General features: G+C 34.8%; 4 protein-coding genes across 7 annotated transcripts; 3 read left to right on the top strand and 1 right to left on the bottom strand.

Moving 5' to 3' along the window:
- Window positions 1-326: 326 nt before the first annotated feature.
- On the bottom strand, window positions 327-5,502 carry LOC111492338 (E3 ubiquitin-protein ligase At1g63170-like). 2 transcript variants are annotated; one of them, XM_023141646.1, is made up of 6 exons: window positions 5,306-5,502; window positions 4,324-4,389; window positions 3,018-3,887; window positions 2,212-2,337; window positions 1,832-2,126; window positions 327-902 (listed from the first exon to the last, which is right to left on the bottom strand). In XM_023141646.1, the coding sequence occupies exons 3-6, from the start codon at window positions 3,677-3,679 to the stop codon at window positions 708-710; spliced, it is 1,278 nt and encodes a 425-aa protein (XP_022997414.1). In that variant the 5' UTR covers window positions 3,680-3,887; window positions 4,324-4,389; window positions 5,306-5,502; the 3' UTR covers window positions 327-707. The 2 variants fall into 2 exon arrangements, with proteins under 2 accessions (XP_022997414.1, XP_022997413.1); XM_023141645.1 differs by having other exon boundaries at window positions 3,018-3,884.
- A 2,020-nt stretch (window positions 5,503-7,522) lies between these two features.
- Window positions 7,523-10,383, top strand: LOC111492332 (serine/threonine protein phosphatase 2A 57 kDa regulatory subunit B' kappa isoform-like). Its single transcript, XM_023141637.1, has 3 exons — window positions 7,523-9,439; window positions 9,670-10,103; window positions 10,172-10,383. The coding sequence occupies exons 1-2, from the start codon at window positions 8,240-8,242 to the stop codon at window positions 10,027-10,029; spliced, it is 1,560 nt and encodes a 519-aa protein (XP_022997405.1). The 5' UTR covers window positions 7,523-8,239; the 3' UTR covers window positions 10,030-10,103; window positions 10,172-10,383.
- Window positions 10,384-18,580: 8,197 nt separating this feature from the next.
- On the top strand, window positions 18,581-22,174 carry LOC111492340 (protein TIFY 8-like). 3 transcript variants are annotated; one of them, XM_023141647.1, is made up of 6 exons: window positions 18,583-19,145; window positions 20,022-20,215; window positions 20,302-20,744; window positions 20,833-20,920; window positions 21,545-21,752; window positions 21,861-22,174. In XM_023141647.1, exons 1-6 carry the CDS (start codon window positions 18,893-18,895, stop codon window positions 21,932-21,934), a joined length of 1,260 nt encoding a protein of 419 aa, XP_022997415.1. In that variant the 5' UTR covers window positions 18,583-18,892; the 3' UTR covers window positions 21,935-22,174. The 3 variants fall into 3 exon arrangements, with proteins under 3 accessions (XP_022997417.1, XP_022997415.1, XP_022997416.1); XM_023141648.1 differs by having other exon boundaries at window positions 18,584-19,145; window positions 21,864-22,174; XM_023141649.1 differs by lacking the exon at window positions 20,022-20,215 and having other exon boundaries at window positions 18,581-19,145; window positions 20,321-20,744.
- A 2,260-nt stretch (window positions 22,175-24,434) lies between these two features.
- Window positions 24,435-26,275, top strand: LOC111492346 (gibberellin 3-beta-dioxygenase 2-like). Its single transcript, XM_023141660.1, has 2 exons — window positions 24,435-24,987; window positions 25,538-26,275. The coding sequence occupies exons 1-2, from the start codon at window positions 24,446-24,448 to the stop codon at window positions 26,106-26,108; spliced, it is 1,113 nt and encodes a 370-aa protein (XP_022997428.1). The 5' UTR covers window positions 24,435-24,445; the 3' UTR covers window positions 26,109-26,275.
- Window positions 26,276-26,936: the final 661 nt, after the last annotated feature.

Genomic DNA, 26,936 nt, shown 5'->3' with positions numbered 1-26,936 from the left:
AGTCGTTTTACATTGTGAAAAAAGAAAGGGCTGTGTAGATCAGTGACCTTAAAGTACAGTCCCAAAGAATAGCATTATAAGGCCTTGGAGTAGGGCTGTGTAGATCAGCAAGAAAAATGTCCTCGCCACCCATGGGTATGTGTTCTTAATTGACCTTTCTCACAAGTCTATCAAGTCATTCACAATCGACTTTTGTTGAATGTTTTCCTGTTTCACACGAGGTGTTTTTTAGTTCAACAACTACACGGGATGGGGAGATCAAACGCGCATTAAGGTTGGTGATGTTAACAAAGAAGTTGGATTAATTCTTCAGATCACAGAGGGAATGGATGACTTGCAAACATTCATATTATACTCGGACTAACTATTCATTATCATAGCTATTATACCACAAAACTGAGGGCAATACAAGAGAAAGTGTGATTATACAAGTATATACCTTGTATATACACGGGCAGTCACAACGATCTCCACTCGTTCAAAATGTCGAGCATGCACCATCTGCCGATATTGACAATGGATGGATTTGCTACAAGAGGTTGTCGAAGGCTCTAATGAATGCCGCATAAGAACCGAAAAATAAGGTTGACCGGCTTAAGGAAGGATGAGCTTATACTTATTACACTTGCAGCAGTGAACTTTCAGTTTCCTGCAGAACCCATCAAGAGAACTTAGAACACGGTGTGATGTAGTCATAGCCGCTTTCCTCAAGAATCACCCTGTTGTCTATTAGCCCCATCAAGAGAGCTGATGATACTCTCACCGACCTCGGTTTTGCACAGTGGGCACAGTGCGTTGATTTTCAACCATTTATCTACACAGTCCTTGTGAAAAAAGTGAGAACATGGCAACTCTCTCAGTTCATCATTGTTGGCGTATTTTGCTAAGCAAATGCAACAGACCTGCACATCAATTCTAGAACAATTAGTATTAGTTTTATTTAAATATTCACTAAATGCTACGAGAATGCAACAGAAACGAGGCTCTCATCCAAGCATTAGTGGGAACCCATCAAAACTTTTATCCTATAATTTCCAAATCAACTGAGAATCCATTTCATGCGGTTGCATTAAGTTAGATTTCTCTACTGACAGATTATCACTTCGCTCCTTTAAAATTAAACTAACACTACTTCCTCCTATAGGCTATAGATTTTTGGGTAAATGATAACTACTTTTGAAAGTGTTTTTAAAATTCAAACGAAATTCAAAACCTTATTTTTGTTTTTGAAATTTGACAAAGAATTTGAATATTTGCTTAACAAGGATAAAAACTATTGAAAAGACCTTATTAAGTGGCTGCTAGTTATTTAGTAAAGAAAATAATTGTGCAAAAAAATTGTGTTTCACGTCGAATGATTGGTCCTAGAAACCATTTCAATCTAATACTAACGGGTCAAGATGAATATTTAAGTTAGAGGGAGAAACAAAAGTTGTGAAGAACTTTTTAGAGAGACGTTGAAGAGGGGAGGATAAGTTAAAGAGCGAAGGAAGAATTTTACAGAGAACAAAAACAAAAGAAAAAGAAAAAGAGAAAAGTTGGAAAGACGCGAAATTTTAAGGAGAGGGAAATATTTTAAAGTGAAGAGTTAGAGAGGAAAGGTAGGTTGGAGTGAGAAAATGTGAGATTCTGACAAGCAAATTTTGTTTTTAAAACAAAAAACTTTACGAACAAATAAAAATTAAAATTTGAAAGCCAAGGTGAATAGTTATCATTTTTCAAAAATTAAAAATAGAATACAAACTGGTTATCCAATGATACCCAAGAAACAGATACTAACAAAAACAATGATAAAATTAGTATTGAATAGAACAGATTGTAGTGTACTTACAGCATCTTCTCCAGAGATCACTCGCTCCTTTTCAGTTCCAGCAGCCACAACCCCTCCTCCTTCACCAGCCCCGGAGTTGTTTTCTCTATCATCTCCGCTTCTACTTTTCTTCAGCTTAAATTTATAAGCTGGTAAAGCATTAATAGATTCTGCTGTGGCTCCTCGGGTCTGTGTCAACTCCTCTCTAAACCCAAGGATGGAAATTATACATGGTAGGCAACAGCAGATGGTTACACATAGAATGAAAGGCATGGCGTAACCAATACAGCTAAAGGTAAGAAACACTATGCATAGCCTGCAAAAAATGAGAGAAATTAATAAAATCAATTATAGAAACGCCATTGTGCATCTAAAAAGACACATGGTCTAACAGCACAAACCTGTACAAGTTAGGAGCCTCCGAGGCTGATGAATGCCCTCCAAAGATCCAAACGTTACCAACTACAAACCAAACAGCAAAGAAGCAATCCAGACCCATCTTCAAATATTCGACCAACATTTTAAATCTGCATGCAAAATTACCACAATCCCAAATGTAAGTACAATTATTGCTCAACTTCTGGAAAAGCGAAGCAAAAAAAAGGCATCGAGAAAAGATCAAGAAACAAGGAATTGAGCACCTATAGTATGCAAAAGACTGCCACACCCTTGAACATGACTATTTTTATGCTTTGTACCCTTGAACATGATTATTAGAGGCATTTGGTGTTAATCAAGGCCACACCTATAGTATGCAAAATAAACGTGTAATGATGAATGTGTGATTCGGTCAAAACAGCAACCTGCCTAATGAGATTGCCACACCCCTATGAAGTTAGATTAACTGCTCTAATAATTGAGCTACAAGCCAAGTAATAGCGTACGGGAATCAGGATCTCATGCATAATTTGAAGCAAGGCAATAAAAGAGAAGATAAAAAGTGCAAGAAGTAAGAGCTCTTATGCTTGATTTCCCATAATTATTACAATCGTGTTTTCTCTCTCTCTCACTCCCAATTCAACTTTCATGATCTAAAACATCAACAGAAAATAGCTATCAGCAAGTATAAATTGATGAACTAATCTCATGAACTGAAAATCCAAAATCGATCAAATAAAAGTAATGCCACAAGACAACAGAAATTGGGTTACTTTTCAATCATGGCCAATAATTAAAGTACACTGGTACAGGCATAAAAACCCCATACCTTCCTGTTACTACTCCTGACCCTTGACTGCCTCTAGGGGATGGGGCAGGATGCTGAAGTTCTTCCCCTTCTGACGCCCTAGAAACAGAAAGAGAGAATGGCCCAGCAGGAGCATTAATGCGAGAAGAATTCTGGCTGGACTGAAGAGAACCTTGTTCTGAAGCTTGATTGTGGTGTCGATAACGCCAATAGAGGAGAGGAAGGGTGGCACCACACCCAAATGCATATCCCACAATCCACGCAAACAAAGGTGCACGAGGTTTTTCGTTCTTTGACAATGATAAGACAATAATAGCTGCAATAATCTGGCTCATGGTGAGTAGTAATTCAATAGATATCCATAAGCCAGAATTTAATGGACTTCTACGCCGTCGCGCATCTCCTCTTCTTATGAATGAAGAATTCCTAGAATTTGATTCAGTAGAAGAAATTGAAGGTTGAGATGAGGGAACTTGTGTACTACTTGAAGGACTATCTTCAGGTTGTGATAAATTTAAGCCATTCGAATTCCTACCATGAGGTAAACTAGAGGGGGTAGAATCACCAGTACCAGTTACGTCAATGATATGCTCACTGCTGTTAGAATTTTCTGGTTGTGCCATTAATAAAGGGTAAGAGTCTCCTTCACTTTCACAATTTAGTTCCACTGAGGGAACGTCCATCTAAGTCCAGTAACACAATAAAGGACAAAGAAAGCATAGACCTCTAGAACAAGGCTGCAGTGTTTGGCCCACTACATGTCAATTCTGATTCACAACTACTCATAGATTCAACACCAATGTGATATATCGATCGAGTCGAAGGCGTAAGCAGAAAACCAGTTTGGCGGACACCACAAAGAGATGGAGAAAAGTAACAAATTTTGATCTGCTAAAAGAGAAAATAATTATACGACAATAATTTCTGTCATAATATTTATGTATGCTGGCTGGAAACAGAAACGTTGCATTTTATTACACTTGCTTTTTACAATTTTAAGCAAGTGAAAACCACATCACCCACCAAAAAAGAATATAAGGATTCTGAATTTAGCACAAACATTATTTAACCTATCTTGGGGCAAAACAACAGAAGAATGGAACAAGACATTATACAATTTATAACTTAAATTAGCATCACTAGTTTTTTATTTTTAAAAATAGCATCAATCTGACTAACTAGATCAAATCAAATAATAAAACATTCTTTAATTAATTAACATAGAAAAGTCACATTTCAGAGATTAATAAGAAATGAACAAAACATTTCACCCAATCACTACATTAGACTGAAAAAAAAGATTCTCAAAGATAAGTACATCACTTACAGATAACTTAAATTGATGTTGCTGCAGCCCTTTGATACAACTCCGTCAATCTGCAAAGCTTCCAATCTGAATAAACATCACATTAAAGAAACAAATAACACACCAGAAGTTTAGCAAAAGCTCTCATAAAAATATGTAATATCATACTGGTGAAAGCAGATATTGCATTCGATCAACTAGTAACTAAATTCTTTTTGGCACATCATACACAACTCGTATCGTGATTTCCAGATAAAGTTTCAGACCCCTACAGAAAATGGAAAATCAAACAAAGAATTACATGTGATAAGTTAATAACAGTTTCACCCCAGGATATTACGCAAATGTAGCTCTGACTTTTCACAGATATAAGCCCCTCCAAACCACGACCACCACAACAGAAAGAAAGGAAGAAAAGGAGGAATTAATGGAAGAAATCACATAACGGATACAAGGAGCCCTTTCTTTCTCAAGAAATTTGGCATTTCTAAAAGTAGCAATACTAGCGTCGTTGATGAAAGACCTCTGAGGTTTCTTTAAAAAAAAAAAGGAAAAAGTTTAACGCGACTACAAGGGAAAAAAAAAAAAAAAAAAAGAAAGTTAAGATGATTAAAGAAACGAACTCCCCTAGGTACCGAACTTTCAAAATCTCCCTCGGTTTCTCAGAATCATATGAACCAAACAAAGACTAAATAATGCACAACTCCAATTATTGTTTCAAACAAAATACAAAAGACAAATCCATATACAACCAAATAACGAATTGAATTTCCCAAAGTACGCAGATCAAAACCCCCAAGTCCACAACGTTGACTGATCGTCTCATAAATTAAAATCATCCGCCCAAAATAATCATCAATTCAAACCCTAAACCCAAGACCGCGAAGACAAAGGACATTTCAAAGCAACCTCCACATTCAAAGATACAAACACAAAAATCATTACGCGAGTACGAAAAGAAAAGAAACAAAAAAGTAATCCCGGCCGGAGACAAGGAGCTCACCGGACTGAGCGAACGCCGCCGATGGAAGCGGGCGGAGAAGACGACAGAGAGGCAATCAGAGGAGTGCATAAACGACGGCGTTCGAAGAATTGAAGTGAATGGTTGAAATTTCTTTATCGGGGAGGGAGGGAGGGATCGAGTCAGCTTTAGACCTCCATTGCTTGCCTGCCTTCGCATGAGAATCTTCTTCTTTTTTTTTTTTTTTTTTTTCTTTTTCTATTTATAGAACACATCTTTTTATTTTCTATTTCTCTCTCTTTTTTAATGATAAAAATAAATTTTATGTCAGATATTCTGATATTCAATTATTATTATTATTATTATTATTATTTAATTGGTAGGTTTGTGGCATTTTTTTTTTCAAAATTAGCAAAAATACTAATTTCCTTTCTTTTTTTTTCTGTGAAATTCCGAAATTTGAATTTTTTACCATGAAAGTCAACTATCTTCAACTATATTCTAATCTTTTCTATTAGTTATTTTCAAATTTTTAATTATTTTTAACGAATTCAAATTTTTTATTTTACCGTCAATAATACATGTTTCACACTAAGTGGTAAAACATGTAAAAAATATGTCGACATGTGCTTAAAAAGGTTAACGACTTAACGACTTAAAATATAAGATATTGTTTATGATGCCAGAGAAAAAAAATATACGATAATTATGTTTGGTGTTACATTTTATAAAAATTTTATAGGCATTTTATTATATTATTTAATTTTAGGTAATTAACTAGTTAACTATTTTATTAATAAATTTTAGGATTTTTAGTTTATTTTGTAATAAAATTTAATAAAATTATGTAACCTTTTTAACTATAAACCTTTCAAAATTCAAATGTGGTATAAGGTGGAATAAATTATATTAAATAAAATATACTTATAATAGTATATTATTATAATAATTTAATAAAACAACAATATGTCTTAAATTACATTCATTAATAAATTATTATAAATAATATGCCTTAGTCTTTGAATTTATTTAGTCATCAATATTCATATTTATTCTCAATAAATGATTTAATAAATTTACAAAAAAAAAAAAACATAAATAATTAGTAGTCACAAAATTCAATAATTAATTATTCATGTTATAACTTAAAAATAAAATATCATGATTATATGATAATAAAAATAAATAAATAAATAAATTGTAAAATTGTAAAAAAAAAAAAAAAAAAAAAAGTAAAGAAAAAAAAATGAAAAATAATAATGAGTTGGGCTTGCCAAGTCAAACAGACGGACCTATTCGGTAATTAGCCCAATTAGTATGGAGTATCCTATATGGGCTAGTTTAAGGCCGGGGATTTGGAGGCCCATCATGGAAACGGCGTCGTTTTAAACAGAATTAAATTCAGTCACAAAAATGACGTGGCAGAAGGTAATAAATCACACCTTCCAGCACATTCATCAATTATCCCCAATTTTTTTAATCATTACCTGTCGGGCTAAATAAACCAATGAATATAATTAAAATAAAAAATATATAAAAATTTAAATCTTCCTTGCTTCTTATTTTAAAATTTTATTTTAATTATATTTGTAATTATATCTTGGTGACTATTTAGGGTTTTAGGGTCTTTTAAATTTTTAAATTAATCTTTTGGTGTATTAATTTTTAAACAAGCTGTCAAACTCTCCCCCATTTTTTTAAAAATCATTTTAGTCCATAAATTTTTTTAATATTGTCCAACTTTTATAACGTCTATTTTAGTCATTTTACTTTTAAAATATATAATTTTCACTTTTCTAATATCAAAATCATATTTATAAGATAGTACACAAAAAAAAATATTTTAAAAATTTAAAGAACAAAATAAAATAAATCTAAAAATTTATACACCAAATAAAATTTAATTCATAAAATTTTAATTTTATATCTAAAAAATGATACATATTTAATATTTTATAAAATTAATCGGGGAGTCGTATCAAACATTATAATTTCAATTTTACGTCAAATTGATTTATAAATTAAAAAAAAAAACTTTCAATAAAATAATAATTAAGTAGATATGTTGTAAAGTTTATAATAACGTGTTCCGAAACAAACGATACCATAAGGACGTAAATGTTTTTTTTTTAAATAGATGAGTTAGATTGCATAAAAATAGTTTTCTTAAAAAAAGTTAAAAATTTATGGATCAAAAATGGTGATTTTGAAAAAGAAAAGAAAAGATTGAAATAAGAATAGAGAGAGAAAGAGAGGAGAGAGAAGAGGAGATTAAATGGAAAATTGGTGTGTTGTAAAGCTCTTGCATTTTCTCTTGGAAAATGGCAATGAGGGTTCTCCCATTCCCATCTACCAAGAAAAAACAAAAAGGAGAAACAAATCAAAACCAGAGAGAGAGAGAGAGAGAGAGAGAGAGAGAGAGAGAGATAGTGCTCTGTTGATCTTCATTGCTCCATGCTTTTCATGAACATCAAGCATTATGCATCGTTTTGCGACGGGATGAACGCTTAATTCCCTCTCATTTTCGCTTTCTCAATCTCCGCCATTATCCAAGATCTCTCTCTTCATCAATCCTCCTTGTTTTCCTCTCTGTAGTGATTGTTTTGATTTTGAATGTTGCGATTTCGCTTTGCTTTTCTGTTCATCAAACCCTAAATCTTTCTCTGCTTCTTTCCTCTGTTTTTATGACTTTCTTTCTCTGTTCTGCGATTGTTGCCTTTCTTAACGTTTGTTGAACTTGATCCATTTCGTTTTCTTCGAATTGCGTTTTTCGATGGACAGGATTTTTGTGGATCTGACATTCCGTCGATGTCCTCTGCAATCTCTGTATTTTCCATCTTGAATTTGGTTCTTGCTTTTTGATTCGTTCAAATTCATGGCCGAGACATAGGGTTCGTTTTGGTTACTATTTTGGGCCTGTAGTGATTGAAGTTTTCTTTCTGGGTTTGATCTTTCCCTTTGATTCGATTCTTCACAATGCTCAAGCAGATCTTCAGCAAGCTTCCTCGAAAGTCATCTGACTCGTCAGATTCACCAAAAACGCCTCGGTCATCGTCGAATCGTTCAAGTCCGAGAAGTAGCTCTACATCCTCCGCCCATGGGACTCCGAAATCAAGCAGTGGCGCTTCTGCCTCTGGCCGGTCCAATGCTACCAAGAAAACTTCTTCTGCAGTCTTCCCTGCGAGCCTCGTGGCTGGAATCGAGCCGCTGGTGCCTTTCAATGACGTGCCCTCGTCTGAGAAGATGAACCTCTTTGTGAGTAAACTGAGTCTTTGCTGTGTTACCTTTGATTTTACCGATCCCAGTAAGAATTCCATTGAAAAGGGTGTTAAAAGGCAAACGTTGGTTGAATTAGTGGATTTTGTTGGAGCTGGAACTATGAAATTCAACGAACCTGCGATTCATGCATTGTGTAAAATGTGTTCTGCTAATCTGTTTAGAGTTTTCCCACCGAACTATCGGTCTAACATGATTGGCGGCGGCGGCGGCGGCGGCGGTGGTGGTGGTGAAAATGATGATGATGAGCCCACATTTGATCCTGCTTGGCCTCATTTGCAGCTAGTTTATGATTTGCTACTTAAGTTCATACATTCTTCAGGTGTTGATGCTAAGATTGCAAAGAAGTATATGGATCATTCGTTTATCTTGAAACTGTTGGAGTTGTTTGATTCAGAGGATCCCAGAGAAAGGGAATGTTTAAAAACAATTCTCCATAGAATCTACGGGAAGTTCATGGTTCATCGGCCTTTCATACGAAAGTCGATCAACAATATATTTTATCGATTCGTAACCGAGACCGAACGACATAATGGCATTGCTGAGTTGCTGGAGATCTTTGGGAGTATAATCAGCGGGTTTGCTTTACCTCTTAAAGAGGAACACAAAATCTTCTTGTGGAGGGTTTTGATTCCTCTGCATAAGCCAAAATCTGTAGGCGCCTACTTTCAACAACTTTCATACTGCATTATGCAGTTCGTGGAGAAGGAACCGAAGCTAGCGAGCGTCGTGGTTAAAGGACTGTTGAAGTATTGGCCGCTTACGAATAGTCAGAAAGAGGTGATGTTTCTGGGTGAGTTAGAGGAGATTTTGGAAGCAGTTAACATGTTGGAATTCCAGAAAGTCATGGTTCCTTTGTTCTGGCGCATAGGATGCTGCATTAACAGTGCCCACTTTCAGGTATTCTCCATCGTTTCTCATCATGGATGGATCTATTTTATTGCCAGAGTCACATATCATTGCATATATTTGATGTTTGTATAGTTCTAAGAATGGTTCATATGTTTCATCACTTAATCTTTTTGCTCGACGTAAACAATTCGGTTTGGTTTAGTTTCGTTATGGTTCATTCAGTCGGATCATCTTTCGCGTTCTTTGAACACCATTGTTGCTGAAACTGTCATTTTCAGGTAGCTGAAAGGGCCCTTTTCTTATGGAACAACGACCACATCGTGAACTTGATTGCACACAACCGACACGTGATACTGCCCATCATACTTCCCACCTTAGAGAGGAACGCACAGAGCCATTGGAATCCAGCAGTGGTGAACCTGACCCTTAACGTTAGAAAGATATTCATGGAGATGGATGATGAGCTATTCATATCCTGCCATGCACACTTCAAGGAGGAAGAAGCAAAAGTAACCGTTACAGCGACGAAACGAAAGCAGATATGGGAGCGACTCGAGGATGCAGCAGCCAATGTCCAACCGATGGCTGGGAGAACTGCCGTGCTGGTAACTCCTTTAACATCCTCAATAGCCTGCTGAGTCTGCTTCCATAGATAACAAAACATGAAAACTCATTCAATCTCAATCTCACTCTCAAACCAGTCCCCACCCCANGTTTTTTTTTTTTTTTTTTTTTTTTTTTTTTTTTTTTTTTTTTTTTTTTTTTTTTTTTTTTTTTTTTTTTTTTTTTTTTTTTTTGTGCCTGTTTCTTCCATGTGGGTGTCTCTGCAATGAGGGTGGAAATATCAGAGGGAAGAGGGGACATGATTGCTTGTAATCTTATTAAGGGTCCTGTAATTTCCCTGTCGTTATATGATGTCGGATATCTTAGCTCCTTACTTCGCAAGTTTCTTGCACTGCATTTCACTTATGGCTGGCCCTTCTTAACTGTTATTTCTCCTCTGATAAATGTTCATATAAACTGTCACTTATTAATTTATTGCAAAAAAACACAGAAAGAACAGGCTTTTGTTTTTTTTCTTTTCTTTTCTTTTTTGGTTGTCTTTTCGAACAAAGAGGTAAAAACATGTTTCTTTTGAAAATTGTTCTTGGAGGGAGGACCTTTCAATTTCTAAATGTCCTCCAAACCCTTTGATTTCCTAGTGGGTCTTGTTGGAGCTTGCATTTGTAGTGTTGAGATAAGAGAAAGATCAAGGAGTTTATTCGAACCAGACGCTATTCGACACTGGTTTGTGAGTTTAATTGGCATGGGTTATTGTAGCCTAAAGTTGTACGTGGGTCACTTTGAGGGTGCTCATAGTTGTCGAAAATGGTCCTGGTTGTTGCGAGTCTTTACCGTCGATGGGACAATGTCGATGGAGAAGAAGATGGGACATCCACACAAATTGTTTATTATATAAATGAGGATGAGACATTTAACGAGAAAAAAAACTAATCGAGGAACTAAAATGGAATTGAAATTCAAATCTTCGACTAAATTCTCACTCCGAATATAACTTTTGACAACTTATTCAATAGTTAATGTGAACATCACAACATAAGAAGAGAATGAAAACAGGAAAAATTGAAGGGGGTATTGATGATTCAGTGGAATTCACGGCAAAAGTAAAAGGCTAAAAAAAGAGGAAAGTCAATCCATAAGTAGGTAGGCATTCATGCAACTGAGTGAAATTGATGCTTCAGTCTGTGGTCATAAAAGACGACAACATTGTGTTTTAATAATCATATGATGTTTGGTTGTCCATCCTATGATGTTAACCAAACACTTGGATGCTCAGTTTTTTCCTGTTTTAAATTACCCACTTGCCCTCTTCAACAATATCTAACCCCACGCCCTTCACAGACAGAATCTAGTGGTGGTAACAAAATAAGCCAAAAACACACACACACACACACACTTATTTAATTTACCCTCTTATCTTTTTCTCTTCTTTTTCCCCTTCCTTGCAACCACTCATTCTGAGAAGACGAGGTCTCGGTTTCGAAGCGTGGCTAGTTGTGAAATGTCTCAAATGCCCCTAGAATTCAGGTATCTATCTCATTTGGGGAAGCTGAGAGAACTGATTTTGTGGAGGTTAAAGTCGTCATACTTTCCAACTAGTCACTATTGAAAGGGATTTGTAATACATACACCCCCATAACATTGAAGTAAGGTCCCTTTCAATTGCATTTGAAAAGATGGCCACTTTTGACTTGATCAAAATCACTTCAAGACATGTCTCTCAAATATATCATACTATCTGATTTGATTTTGAAGGATTAAAAACATGTTTTGGAAAAATTTTGAATGATCAAAATGTGTTTCTAACCCTTATGTAGTCGAAACTTGTGAAACATGGCATTTAAATGGCGACCTGTGGAGTTCAATCTTAGATCTTCTTAAGTTTTTAGCACGGAGGCACTGTAATTGATAGCGTGTTCTAGAGCCGAGTTCTGAAAGTGGAAGAAATGCATGAAAATTTGAAGAAAAAAAAGTAAAACCTAGCTTCGTTATGTCCATAGTCTAATTGAATTATTGTCCCATTGGGACCCCAAAGAGACAAAAGAGAACAGTGAAGGGATAAAGGAAAACGGACCCATGAGTGATTTGGCTGATTCAAAACCCATCTGGCTAAGAACACCACTGATGCAGCAGCTTCTGCTAAGTCGTTCTCCTCAAGAGTCAACTCTGCTTGATAATTTGTTAAATGCTCGAACCCGATACAAGGTTCCTGATAAAAGAGTTGACCATTTGAATTCTACAATAATAAGAACAACATTCAAAATAACTTACAAGAGTTCGTTCCGTTTAATGAACATAGAAGTTTCTTGTTTACGACTGTTAAAATTTTATAAACAACCAAATCAAGTTTCTTGTTTCTTGTTTTTTCTTTTTCAACACAAGTAAGAGGATGAGTTTACCCAACATGAACATAGATTAACTCGTTAATTCTTAACTATCAACTAAAGATATTAAAGATCCAAATCCCTCCAGCATAATGACATTCCAAATAGGCAGACTCCAATCAAATTAGTTTTAGTCATCTTGTAAATGCCATCAAGCCTTTCATTGCTCTATATGGAATCACATGCTATATAGGACAACAGGATTGCATATCCATACACTTTTCTAAAGAATCATGTCTACGTGTTTCCAGGTATAATTGGCCTAAGCATGAGGAAGACAAGACAAGCTTTGGCTTACGAAAGACCATTATGATAAGAAATTAAAAAAAGCATCAACATAAAGAGATGAAAATTATACGGCACAAATCCAATGGCATATCATAAAATGAGTGCAGATGAGCTATCAATGTCTATCAATAATATTGCTGAAAAAAAAATATCCATGAGCCTACCTCTTCTCTCGTATCGGCATAAATGTTTGCAAGGTATAAGAAACCTCCACAATAGTATCTTATTATGACTTTGTTTTTTATTTTCCCAAAAGGCGTACCAATCGAGATAATGTTCCTTACTTATATATTCATGATCTTACCCTTAAATGTAGGACTCCAACAATCCTCAACAAGTACTTGTCGAGTTTAATATCGTGAATATCAGTCCACTCCAATAGATTTGGAACTTACTGGGTGATTAACATGCAAGTATCACCAAGAAGCTGTAATCTATGCATTTCAATGTAACTATGAGAAAAAAACCGTCGCCTAAACAATTGCTGCAGGTACGCAATCAAATGAAGCTTATACCACAGAATTTCATTCGAGTAATTTTGTCTACTTCTCTTACGCCATTGCATAAATAAGAAACTTTATAAGGAACGCTAAATTTGTGCATCCTATGACAATCTCAAACTTGTTCTCCTGCGTTGTCTTTTTTTTTTTTTTTTTCTCTTGGACTTTGTCACTGAAGAGGTACCTTGTGATTCTACCATCCTTTTAATGAGCGAATGATCTTCAAGTGATATGATTTGTGCAACCTCTTGCACCTTACCTATGAATTTCACAACAAAAAAAATCTCGCCTATGGAAAGCATGAACTCAAAATTTCTTCGCTTCGATTCCGCCCCTGCCCAAAATCCCTGTTTGGTGGGCTTCCCTCAAGGTGACACTAAAGGTCTACCTCGTTTAGTAGCTCAGGGGAATCAATGAGTTTTTTGACACCCGAAGGTAGCCACACAAGTCTAAGAGAGAGTTTAGGTTGTGTAGGTTCCTTCATTATTTTAGCAAAAGTTCTTGCCACTCGAGCCAATTTTGTGATTTGACCTAGATGACATTCTATATCATATACCCATGTTCCCATACATATATCAGCGAATTGTATGCAATTTCCTATTTGAGAATTTAGATCTCGTATCTAGTTGCAAGGGGCGTGGCCAAAAAGCAGCCAGCTGACTGCCCACTTCCATTTGGGTTCTTCGCTGTATGAATAAGGTCTTAAGATGCATGGCCATTATGGATGGATCACTATAAGTTGCTGGTCGAAAGTTTGGACCAATCACAATTCGTTCCCCATTCTTTCGGCCAGAGGCTTGAAGAACACTTAAGAAATGTAGGTGATTTCATGAATGTAAAATTCAAACACCATGATGCAGGCATGCAGTTGACATTGTTTTAAAAGAATTGAACCTGAATTTTAGAAGCACGCAAGCAACCCAGATTATTGCTCTCTCAGAACATGTTAGTAACATCCTTGAGCACTGCTCTTCTCAGAACATGTTAGGAACAGTTTTTGCGCAGTTCTTTGGATGAAAATTGTTACAAAGTGAAATAACTCACAATCTAAATCCTGGAGAGGACTAGGAGCGTGTGATTCTGACCGCAAATGAATGGCTATAACGTCAACAACCTGCAGTCGCAACATTAAATTAATGTTCATGATAGGTCAAACCATGGCATTTGAACTGGCAAAGATAATTTTGCTAATCATTTGAAATCAAAACTGCATCTTATACACATGAAAAGGAAATGAGCACAGATATGAGCATGAAGATACAGAACCATTTTACATCTATTCTTGAACTATTGAAGAATATCCAAGTAAATTCACACTTCTACACATCGTTCTTGTCTTTAAGAACATCCTGAAAATCCCTTGCTAAATTTTGATGAATCATCGATTCCTTTTTTTGTTCTTGCTGTCGAAGTCTCAGATTGGCTATGACAGCGATTTCATTTGCATAATCTGCCATGGAAATGATTAAGGATCTCATTACGTAGATGCAATCATTATTCGTCCGATTAGAGCTCACCTCCAGCACCTGAATTTCTTTCTTTCTTTCTTTCTTTCTTTCTTTCTTTCACGAATTGAATAATTTGCAGCCAGGAGCAACCAACAGACAAAAAATCAATCAAAACTAATTGCAGCATTCAGGGAATTTACAATCTATCCGAATAGTAATCCGCATGCACAGACATCGATTCCGATTACCAGCTATCAGCATACCAAGAAAAACACACAATGTATGAAGCAAAACTCCTGAGTTCACAAAACAGGAAAACTTTGAAATCAAGAAATCGCAAATGCAAGACAATGGCGTATATCGCAGAGGTCAAAGAAAAGAACAACGAAGCTTCCATTGAATCTATAACTCACCGCCAATTAGTCAACAAGAAGTTATTTTAAAGTTAATAATTTAAAAAATAAAAAAATATTATGTAACAATATTACTAAATTTTGTACTTTCTCTTAAAATTACATTTATAGTTTCAAAATGTTCAATAATATATTTTAACTTTTAAAAATATCATTAATCTTATTTTATTTATTTATTTATTTTAATGAAAGTGGTTAATGATTTATTTAAAAAACTTTATTGAGTTTCATTAATATCTTTTAATTTTTAATTTTTTTTTCCAAAAAATACTATTTCTAATACGGTATTTAAAAAATAGCATTACCACTCTTGATCGTCATAGAAAAATTTCAGCCTCTAATATATAGACGAACACGGTACGGTATAGATAATTTCTCTTTTCAATTTTAAGGGCTCATGGTAAAAAAAAAAAAAAAAATCTTTTTTTTTCTAAGAGTTTAAAAATATTAATGCTATAATATTAATGGTTTCGTTTTTTTTTTTTTTTAACTTTTTAATGTTTTTTAAATGTTATTGAAGTTTTTAAAAATATTTAGGAAAAATGTCCCGAAAGTTTAAGAATATTATTGAAATTATTTTAAAAAATTTAACAAAACTATTAATCATATTCATCTAAAATTAACGATGAAAGGTTTTTTTTTTTTTTTTTAATTTTCTTTAAAAGTTGTTGCACAACAATATAATTTAAAATATGTTTTTATTATATTTTGGAAAACTTTAAAGAAAATTTGTCCTTTTACAAATAGTCTTCCTTTCCCAAATTTGTGTTTTCTTAAACTAAAAAAGAATAAATCTTTTTTTCCTTGAAAATCGTGTCTACATTTTTCTATTTTCTATTTTATTCTAATATTTAAAATTTTGTAAACCCTAATTTGCCTGTTAATTTCAAACTTATTTTATTATATATTTTTTAAGAACATTTTTAAAATACAAATTAAAATTTAGAAACTATATAAAAAAAACAATAGATCTTTAAAACTCTATGTTTAATTAGCTATAAATTTAAATATTTAGAACGTGGATTAGATATCTTATATGGTCATGTTACTTACTCTTCACTTGTAAGAGTGAAGACTATCCCTATAAACCAATACGAGTCATTCCAACGTGTATTGTCTTTACTCACATACATCTTAGTAAAATTTCCTTGAGATCCCACACCGTAGAATTGAGTAGTAAAGTACGTTTAAAATTTAAATGTAAGAAAATTTATTATAATATAAATTAATTAATTTTTTATCCCAAAAAAATTGTTGGTTACATTTATAATTCATTTCATTAAACTAAGCAATGGGCTAATAATAATTATATGATCTTTTATTAGAAGTAAAAAATTAATGAAGCTTTAAAAAGCTAACAATAAAAATTTAATTTTTCCTAAAAGATAAACAAATTTATTCGGAAAATGATGGTGACATAAATGCAAATTAGTATAAGATTTTCAATTAATTACCTTAAATTACACACATAATTAAATGCAATTATCACTCTTCATTAATAATTAATTTTATATTACTCTAAAGAAATTAAAATTTTATTTTAAATACGCTTGAAAGTGTAATTTTGATTACTGAATTTTAAATTAATAATTTTTTTTTGTAGTAATTTAAACTCACTACTAATAGATATTATTTTGTTTGGCTTTTGCTCCCTCTCCAACAATATCTGAGCTAGTGCTAGTGTATAAGTGAGGACGCTATACCTTGAATATGGTAGATTGTGAGATCTCACGACCCACATCAATTGGAAAGAGGAACGAGTGTTCAACAAGGACGCTAGGCCTCGAAAAGGGGTGGATTGTGAGATCTCACCTCAATTGAAGAAAGAAATGAGTGCCAGCAAGAAAGCTGGCCTCGGAAGGGGGTGAATTATGTGTCTCACATTGGTTGGAGAAGAGAACAAAACACCCTTTAAAAAGGTGTGGAAACTTTCCCCTAACAAACACGTTTTAAAGCGTTGAAGGAAAGCCCGAAAGGGAAAGCCAAATAGGACAATATCTGTTAGCGGTGTATCTGGGTCGTTACAAAAACGCAATATTCGTTGTAAGAGTGTGGAAAGTCCTGGACAATATCTACTGGTGGTGGGGTTGCTGTTACAATTTTGGTGACTCCAATCCCTATCATCACCTTTTCTTTTTATATCCAAATTTTAGCAAGATGAATCATTTATTAAACTTTTTTGAAAAATAGTCATAATTGTTAGTAATGAATTTTTAATGTACGCAAAGACCAAAATAACCTTTTTAAAAGGACATAAATTATGAATTAAAAAGAATCCATATTTAAAGCATATAAATTTAACAAAAAGAAAAAAAAAAATTAAAACTAAAATAAAATAAAGTTTAAAATGTACCAATCATTTTCCTTATAGAATAAAATAAATAATAATTTGATTGATGATGGAAGCAAATAAGTCCAATTTTAGATGCAAAGAAAGCCACCAACCTTAGTTTAATAAATGTGATGGAATTAAAGTGCTTTTTCACTTTGCATCTTTTTTTGTTTATTTTTTTTTTTAATATAAGGTTAAGATTTGGAGCATTTGTCAAATTTTTATTTCCTAATCTCGTATCATATAGTTTATAATTAATTAATTATCATATATTATATAATGGGCGTGACAATGAAAATGCTTACCCCAATGGAATCCACCTCTTTATTTATTTATTATAAATTCATCACTATATGTTGCTTCTTTTATTCAACCCAATGGGGGAGTGGCAAATAATTATTAAATAATTGTAATTTATTCGAGCTTATTTTGTCTTTATTCATATGCATGCAGAAAAATTTCTACGAGGTCACCTAATATAAAACTGTTTCAAGTAAAATAACGTTCATATTATTGAGCCACATACGAGAAGGAAGGTGCACATTGTTGGTATAAGTATTGACGGTTAATTCTTTAAGTCTTTTTTAATTATCTTATTTTCTGGATCACTCTCGTTCGGATATAGTCACGGTTCATTGGTAATTTGTTAACACTTGACCTAGCTTCTATGTCTACCACAAAGCTTGAATCATCACGTGATTGCTAAAGCAAACTAAGCTTCACATGGCCGCTCAAGGACCTTTTCAAGGTCGAAGGTTCCACAATAGATAACTTTTAGATCCAACCTTATAACGTTCATTTTCAATGAGTTTTAAAGTGATCATCAGTCTTACCTGTGAATAAGAAAATTGAACAAAAAAAATTTGAGTACTTAAATATATATATATATATATAGACAAAAAAAAACTTAAAATTACCATTTTAGTTTATTCTCCTCCCAAGGGACATGGAGTCCCATAAATATATTATTTTATGTGCTGTGAGCATAATTTATAAGGAATGATAATGATTTATAATCAAAGAATACTCTCTTTCTCTTCAGTGGTATGAAGCCTTTTGGGGAAGCCCAAAGCAAAGCCACGAGAGGTTAAGTTCAAAGTGGACAATATCATACTAGGGAGAGTCGTATTTATGTAACAAATATTTGAAAAAAAATAGAATAAATAAATAAAATAGTAATGGAATGGGTGACATCCTCCTTATATTCCCCAACCCAAGAACCCTAAAAAGAAATATAAAAATGAAAATCAAAGGTTTGGAATTGGAGGGAGAAAGAGAAACAGAGGGGCAGCTGAAGAAAGGGGAGAGAGGAAAGGTCCATTAAATTTGCAGAGAACACATGTCAACTTTTGCTTTTTATTACCCTCTTTCTCTCTCTACAAAACCCCCTTCTTTCTCTCTCCTATAATTTCTTTTATATCCCTCTTTTTTAATTGGTTTTCTTTTCACAAATCTCTTAATTTCCACTTTTCCTTTTCTTCTCCGCCCTCAAAAATCGAGCTCCCACTGTTCTCTCCTCCTCTCCCCTGTTCTTTGATGGGGGCGGTTTTAATGGAGTGGCTGTACTACTCATAAATGGCTCACCACACTATGCTAACCAATGTTTCTAAAAATTCCACTCACCCACATCCACAATTACCTCCCAATCCCATCTTTCATGATTTTTTAGGCATGAAAAACCCTGATTCTCATCTGGGTTTCTCTCCCCGGAAGGCGTCGCAGCCGGATTTGCGGCCGTCCGAACACTGTCCCGCTGCCTCTGCTTCCCGTGGCTCCTCTTCAAGCGGCGGCCGTGGCCTCATCTCTACTACCTCAGATCTTGCTTCTGGTCTTTCTCTTATGTGATCATTTGTTACTTTACTCCCTGCTTCTTGTTCTTCATTGTGTAACTTTTGGGTGATGTTTTTTGCTTACTTTTTCTTAAAAAATGGTAGAAAGTATTGGGTCTTTTGAGATTTCTTTTGGGAATGATTAGTGGTTTGTTCATCATATGGTGAGGCAGTGTGTGTGGCTATCGTTATTACTCCATTTTGAGTTTGGTTTTGTTTATTGTTTATTGATTTGGGGAATGATTTGTGCGATTTCTGGTCTGGTTTTAATGTGTTCTTTCACTAGTTTTGAGCGTTTTTGTGTTCTTTGTTTTTGCATTTTCGCTTACATGTTCATAATGTTCGGACTTTGAATGAGAAATTTATTGTGCCCGAAGAGGACAATATCTGCTATCGGGGGGCTTGGGTTGTTACAAATGGTATCAGAGCTAGACACCGAACGATTTGCCAGCGAGGAGGCTGTCCCCCGAAAGGGGTAGACACAAGGCGGTGTGCCAACAAGGATGCTGAGCCCCGAAGGGGGTGGATTTGGTGAGGGTCCCACATCGATTGGAGAAAGGAACGAGAGTCAAGAAGGACGTTGGGTCCTGAAAGGAGGTGGATTGTGAGATCCCGCATCGGTTAGGGAGGAGAACGAAACACCCTTTATAAGGATGTGGAAACCTTTCCTTAGCGCGTTTTAAAAACCTTGAGGGGAAGCCCAAAGAGGACCATATCGGCTAGCGGTGGGCTTGGACGGTTACCGTTTAGATAGATTGAGCTTGAGCTGAACTTGTTCTAACAATTCAAAATCTGTGTTGAGTTTGTATGATCACTGACTTGGAGATTGGTGTATGAATGCAAATTTTGATCCCCTTTCTCATTGGTATGAGTAGATCGGCAGGTAGGTAATCATCTTGAAGGCGTTCCGTTTTACGGTCCGAGGGGCGATATCTCAACTACGGAGATCCATAGTAGGATTATAGGGAGTAAGAGAAGCATATCAGATTCTGGTTTTATGTCGTCGTATCGAGATGGTGTTCCACATATGCCTTCTGAGTCGCATCATAATAGCTTGCATCTAATGAAGGTTTGAATTCATATTCCATTTTTGTAGTAGCTAAGTTGCTGCTTGCTGCACTCCATGTTTAGTGATATTGTTGTGTTTTAACTCAGACGTTACGAAATGGAGCAGGCGGGGATCGAAATCAAAGATCAAATGACGATGAAGTGATGCAGCATCCAATGAGGCCGAACGCAGCGTCGCTTATCTTGCAATCTCATGTTGGAAGTGGCAGTAGACTTGATGCTGATGTTACCAAGTGGGAGAGATCCACGCTTATGAACATCGGTCCTGCTCCGACCGTGCAGTGCTCTCCTCGTGGGACGTTTGTGCCTTTTCCCCCTCAGTTACCTACAAATCGATATAGAGAAGCCAACGTTATTCCTCTGAATATATCTCAATCAGCTGCTGATGAGGGATCTCGTACTGGAATCAAAGGTCCTGGAATCTTGAGTTCGAGTAATCCTGGTGGTGGAACCTCTGAACGAAACTCGTCGATCCTGCTCAAAAAGTCCGGGACTAATATCGTAGATCCCGAATCCTGTGTTCCTTCAAGGTAATGCCTGTGTTGATAGCTAAATCAGATAGCTCTTTAGGAAAATGTTATTCTTTGTGCTACTCATCTCGTTGGCTTGTTATTGCAGTCGACGTGGTCTTACATCGGTTAATCGGCAGATGACGATATTTTACGGTGGTCAAGCTCATGTCTTCGACGACGTTCATCCAAACAAGGTTCGTGTTCTAAATTACTGGTTTTGGGCACACGTTTTTTCGTTCTTTTACTATCCAACTGCTACTCATTTCACACAAATAGAAGCCTAGCAACTTCATAACATAGTACATTCTACCAGTTTCATTTGAATGCCAATTGATGGTATCTGGTCGACTGTTCTTAAGATCGCTTTCCCTCGATCTGCTCGTAAGTTTGAATGTGCGAATTACCTCGGCACCCATAATTTGTCACACGGCTCGCACGGTTTTGGGTTCACTTGCGATGTTCTTTTGTGTTAATCCGTTTTGAATCTCTGCTCGTTTGAGAACTTGTGATGCTTGATGTATGGTTGAGCTGAAATTTTCAAGATTTTGATTTTCATAGCTTAAGCAATATCATAAACGCTTTTCAACGATAGAATCCGCTGTCATCCGTGAACGGATTAAGCCGAAAATTGCAATGCTTTCCAAACTCCATAGATCCCATATGCTCAAAAGGTTAGAGCGTTATCACAGACGAGAAAAGAACAACATGGCTCGTTCGTGACAAATGAACAGATATTTAGAATCTATGTTTGTTGCGGGAGTTCGATATTCACTCAGTCGATTACCTGATCGAACTATGTTTTCTTCAATGCATTTCAGGCAGATGTTATAATGGCCTTAGCTGGATCGAACGGCGGATCGTGGTCGACTAACTATGCAACAAAGTCAACAGCTAGGCCAATCAACGAAAACCAAATGCCAAGTGGAGAACTCGATATCGTCGCCAAAGAAGCACATGGAAAGCTGTGTGTTGCTGGGAGTTCCATGCCTCTAGTTGGCTCTGTTGAGAAAATCTCAACATCAGCAGGTTGGTGCTCGTATCTATATCTATGGCGCTGCATCATACACGGGCTAGAAACCGACGTATCTAATCGAATCATTGTATGACATGTTTTTGTTCTTTTGACAACAAAAACAGGACCTCCTCATGGTAGCAGTGCTGGTAAAGGTGGTAGAGACCAATCTCAAGCCACCGATTCGAGCATATAGAGAAGAAGAGAGATCTGTAATATTTGTTCTCCAACTCGAACGAACTCTCGCCGTGCTCGCCTGTGTTTCGGTACTATCTAGCTTCGATTTTTATCGTATGTTTTTACCTTTTGCTGGTGGGGGTGCAATTTTCTTGTTAATGGGAATGTGGAGATATGAGATTATGGATTGGGTTCTAGATTAAAGGAATGGTTTAAAGCTTGATGAGCAATGGAAAAATTAGCCCTGTTTGATATGTAATAGCAACTACTAAACCCGATCTCATCCCGTTATTGGTGAGCTGATTGAATCCTTGGCAACTGATACGACTGAACTACCCTTTGCTTTACGTACTCGATGAGGAGGAAAATAGAAACTTTCTGAAATTACAAATTAACATGGTTAGGTGGGCAATCGGGCCTTCCATCATTTGAAGATTCTGTCGGAAATTGCCTAGAATCTAACAATTTCGTTGGTTAGGATCGACTCTTTCTTGTTATATATTTATCTAACACAAGGACTAGCCAAAGTGAATATATAGACACGTACTCCTTCCCTCAGAGTTGGAGATTCAAATCTTCGTACCCACCCACTTGTTGTATTAAAAAAAAAAGGGATCGACTTTCATGAATGAATCCTTGAGTCAAATATAAGTTATAGACATGTTCGAGCTTTCTAAACCTAGATTTGTTTAAACCTCGAGTATATGATTATACCTGGATATATTTAACGATCAATGACTTTTCACAGAGAAAAAATGAAAACTTATAATATATATAAAATTAATAAAAATTTTCACATTGTCGAGCTAAATGAGATACGATGATTTAGACATTTGACTTTAAGGATTGCATCGGCCAATCAGCACCGAGCTATATGTCAATTTGATCATTTACCTTTCGAAATGAAAGACTAATAGCCTGGAATTGCTCGTACAAGATCCTATCCCATGGGCTGAAAGTGACTGGGCCGTTTTAGCTATGGGCTTCAGCCCAGTTTGCAGTTAGCTTTCACGTTGGTCCTGATCAGCCTAGCCCAACTGTCGAATGGGCCTTTCGAGCCCAGCTGAAGGATCTTTTCTAAATATTATTATTTCTAATTGAAAATAATTAATATATATATATATATCAATCACGATTACAATTAATAATGACAATCAAATTAAAAATTCACAAAAATAAAAACTATTCTAAATATTAATAGTTTCGTGACAATTAAACTAATTGAGTCATAATTATGTTGACTGCTCTAAACTTACCATTACTTACCAACTTCTGCTATTCACTACCCGACAAAGTTTTTTTCCGAGTGGGAATAATATTTTTTATTATTATTTACATCATTACATAAAATACTATTAGTGGGGTTTACACAATGATTATGAACCATATATTAAAAAAAATTGTTTTGTCACACAAATATTTCAAAAAGGAAAAAAAAAAAAAAACATTATTTAAGGACTTTTAAGGAAAAATATAAGATTAAAAAATAATGTTGATAGTTGGGTTATATTCTCCATTTGAAAATAGACACAACAAAAAGAGATATGGTAATAATGAGATTCATTGACTTTTAGTTAATGGACACATGATTCTCCCATTTGATTGGTCCTAAGAAGACAAAACCAAAATTAAAATAAAAATAAAAATAGAGAGAAAAAAAAAAAAGTCTTATTTTTTGTGCAACTGTTTTTGGACTCATTACCAAATGCTAAGAGACAAAAATTTATCTTTGAATGCCCACCAACAAGATTATTTTGCTTCTACACCTCTGACCCGACCCTTTTTAGCTCAGCTCCACTCGACATTTCGATATGCCTGTCTATTACTTGTTGTCACTTATATTGATTATTGTAAGTTCGGGTTTTAAACTTTCAAATTTCTGTTTATTTGGTTGGTGAATTTAGCAGTTCAACTTTGTTGTTGATTGATCATTGACTTGTTTGGATCTTGTGGACCAAAATTGAAGATTAGAGTTAAACTAAATAGACACAAACTTGAAAAATTTAAGGTTGAATTTATCCTTTAATCTATTTATTAGTTTTTTTTTAAAAAGAAATTAATGATATAATTAGAGTTATCCAAATGTTTTAATAAATAGTTGTTAGATGCCTAACGTTATTCAAACTTTTGACCTGTAACAGCTAAGCCCATCACTTGCAGATATTGTCCTCTTTAGGCTTTCCCTTCCGAGTTTTCTGCTAGGGAGAGATTCTCACACCCTTATAAATAATGCTTCGTTCTCATCTTCAACCGACGTGGGGTCTCATAGAATCTCTCAATTGAAGATATATACCTTAATGTATTGAGCTGATGGTCGAGTGTAATAATTATAATAATTAATTTAATAAAAGAAAATAAATAGTAATTTTTTGAGTGATTTGCATTGAGATTGCCACAACTTGTTTTGTCCCTTTCTTGAACCTCATATCAATTTTCCAAAAAAACAAACACCACTTTGTCCAAAATTGCCACCATTTTTAACCTAATCTTCATCTCTTTCTGCCTCTAAATTTGTTTTAAAATCCCCCAAATGCTCCAAAACTCTAAAACAAACAAACCCATTTCTTTGCTTTGCCAATCCATCAACATAATGACCACTCTCTCTCAAGCATATAGAGACCACCCTCTTATTCACCTTCACCATATCGTCCCTTTGGACTTCGATTCATTACGAACCGTCCCTGACTCTCACGATTGGCCTCATTCTTCGTACGATACCCTTAAACTTCATACTAATGGAGATGTTTCGATTCCCTTGATCGATATGTCTGACCCTAATGTAGCGATGCTCATTGGTAATGTATGTAAGACATGGGGAGTGTTCCAATTGACCAACCATGGCGTGCCAACGAGTCTGGTGGAGAGAGCTGAAGCTGAGGCGGGACGACTATTCGATCTTCCAATGACACGAAAACTAAAGGCGCTTCGAGCTCCCGGCGACGCCACCGGCTACGGCTTGCCTCGAATAACGCCATTTTTCTCTAAGTATATGTGGCATGAGGGATTTACTATTATGGGATCCTCCGCAGAACATGCTTCTCAACTTTGGTCTTCTAACTACCAACCGTTCTGGTAACTACTTCTTCATGCATTTTCATACACGTTTCTATTTATTTATTTTCTTTTCTTTTCTTTTCTTTCTTTGCTATTTTAACTGCTGGAATTAATTTATATATCCTAAATATATCTACTTTAGATATAATATAAAAAATGTGAAATATAATTACACTGTTTTTTTTGGTTATATTACAAATTTATTTTTATAAAATCGTACAAAAAAAATTAATAAATGATAAAAAATTTAATATTTAATTTTGTATTTAATAAATTCATAATTACTGACTAACGTTAAAGCTAAAAAAAAATAATGTCTAATTAAGTTCGAAAAAAGAAAATTAAAAATTTAGATATCTAATTATTTTAAAATTTTAATAAATACTTTTAAAATTAAGAAATTGATTAGACACAAAGCATTTGAAGATTGTTCTTCGAGTAATTTAATATAATCTATACAATTTATTATTATTATTATACGATGATAATTGATATTTTAATCACTTTTTATTATTATTTTTTTTTTAATAATCACTTATTAACTCTATTAATTAATATTCAAATGAAGCGATGTAATGGAAGAGTACCAGAAGAACATGAAGTCCTTAGCTGAGAAAATCACACATTTAATCTTAAATTTCCTTAAAATCCCCGACGACGCCGAAATCTCGAACTGGCTCCATTCCGCCGGAGCCGCTGCCGCCTGCAGCACCGCCTTGCAATTAAACTGCTACCCCCGGTGCCCGGATCCAACCCGGGTCATGGGTCTGGCCCCACATACCGACACCTTTCTATTGACAATCCTCCACCAAAGCAGCACGTGCGGGCTCCAAATCTTCAGGGACGGGTTCGGCTGGCTACCTGTGACGCCGGTAGCCGGTGCACTAGTCCTCAACGTCGGCGACCTGTTCCACATCCTGTCGAATGGGCGGTTCCCGAATGTCCTCCACCGGGTTGTCGTCGACCCGACCCGACGCCGCCTGTCTATGGCGTATTTCTTTGGACCGCCGCCGGATTTCTGCGTGACGCCGTTTAACAATCCACCGGAATCTCCCCGGTTCCGGTCTGTGGTGGTGAAGGAGTATGTCGGGTTGAAAGCGAAGAATCTGGAGTGTGCCCTCTCTATGATCGAAATATAATAATAATAATAATAATTATTATTATTGAATTTTGTATCATAATTATATATTTGTTTTAGTTAATATTTCAATTTTTGTAATCTTTCCCTTTCCACCATCTCCATTTCCATTTCTACCGGTAATAATAGGTTCAAGTTCACTATAATAATAAAAACCAATATATATATTCAATTATTATTTCCCTCGTACTTAAATTTTAATACTATATAAGCATTCTTTATAAGTGTGTGAACACATCGGTTAAGATCTCATTCCTTATAAGATCGAAAATATAATCTCTTAATGAGATCTCACATCGGTTTGAGAGGGGAACAAAATTTTTATAAGAATAAAAATCTCTCTCTAACAGACACGTTCTAAAACTGTGAGAGTCAAAGTGAATAATATCTGTTAGCAATGAATTTGGATTGTTATACTTCGTCTCGTGTCCTATTTAGCTAATGATGTTTAAGAGAGGTTTGTTGTTGTATTCAAATAAATAAGGAAAAGAGTTCGACACTAATAATTAAATATCATTAATGTTGTCACCATAATGGTACCACCCCATATATAATAATTTTCCCACATCAAATTTTTTGTCTTTATTCTCTTTACAAATATAATAGTTTATTATTATTATTATTATTATTATTATTATTATTATATTAATATTGTTTTTAAAAAAAATTATACCTTTGTTTTCATTCTCTTGTTTCCATTAAGGTCTCTATTTTTAAATATCTTTTCACAGTTTAATTAATATATAAAATTATAATTATATTTATTTTCCAAATTTCCCCTCATTTTTTTTTTTTTTTTTTTTTTTTTTTTTTTTTTTTTTTTTTTTTT

This window comes from Cucurbita maxima, unplaced genomic scaffold, assembly GCF_002738345.1.
Source record: "Cucurbita maxima cultivar Rimu unplaced genomic scaffold, Cmax_1.0 Cma_Scf00017, whole genome shotgun sequence".
Classification (NCBI taxonomy): domain Eukaryota; kingdom Viridiplantae; phylum Streptophyta; class Magnoliopsida; order Cucurbitales; family Cucurbitaceae; genus Cucurbita; species Cucurbita maxima.
The sequence above is the reverse complement of the archived record's forward strand: the minus strand, read 5'-3'. Positions and strand labels throughout refer to the sequence as shown.

What these genes read in the sequence shown, in the direction of transcription:
- LOC111492346 (XM_023141660.1), top strand. Translation starts at nt 24,446, where the DNA reads ATGCTCCAAAACTCTAAAACAAACAAACCCATTTCTTTGCTTTGCCAA. An exon ending in TCTAACTACCAACCGTTCTG is followed by an intron (nt 24,988 to 25,537) that starts GTAACTACTTCT and finishes ATTCAAATGAAG; the next exon opens with CGATGTAATGGAAGAGTACC.
- LOC111492338 (XM_023141646.1), bottom strand. Translation starts at nt 3,679, where the DNA reads ATGGACGTTCCCTCAGTGGAACTAAATTGTGAAAGTGAAGGAGACTCT. An exon ending in GAGGCTCCTAACTTGTACAG is followed by an intron (nt 2,127 to 2,211) that starts GTTTGTGCTGTT and finishes CATTTTTTGCAG; the next exon opens with GCTATGCATAGTGTTTCTTA. An exon ending in TGATCTCTGGAGAAGATGCT is followed by an intron (nt 903 to 1,831) that starts GTAAGTACACTA and finishes ATTGATGTGCAG; the next exon opens with GTCTGTTGCATTTGCTTAGC.
- LOC111492340 (XM_023141647.1), top strand. Translation starts at nt 18,893, where the DNA reads ATGGCTCACCACACTATGCTAACCAATGTTTCTAAAAATTCCACTCAC. An exon ending in ATAGCTTGCATCTAATGAAG is followed by an intron (nt 20,216 to 20,301) that starts GTTTGAATTCAT and finishes GTTTTAACTCAG; the next exon opens with ACGTTACGAAATGGAGCAGG. An exon ending in ACGACGTTCATCCAAACAAG is followed by an intron (nt 20,921 to 21,544) that starts GTTCGTGTTCTA and finishes AATGCATTTCAG; the next exon opens with GCAGATGTTATAATGGCCTT.
- LOC111492332 (XM_023141637.1), top strand. Translation starts at nt 8,240, where the DNA reads ATGCTCAAGCAGATCTTCAGCAAGCTTCCTCGAAAGTCATCTGACTCG. An exon ending in TTAACAGTGCCCACTTTCAG is followed by an intron (nt 9,440 to 9,669) that starts GTATTCTCCATC and finishes TGTCATTTTCAG; the next exon opens with GTAGCTGAAAGGGCCCTTTT.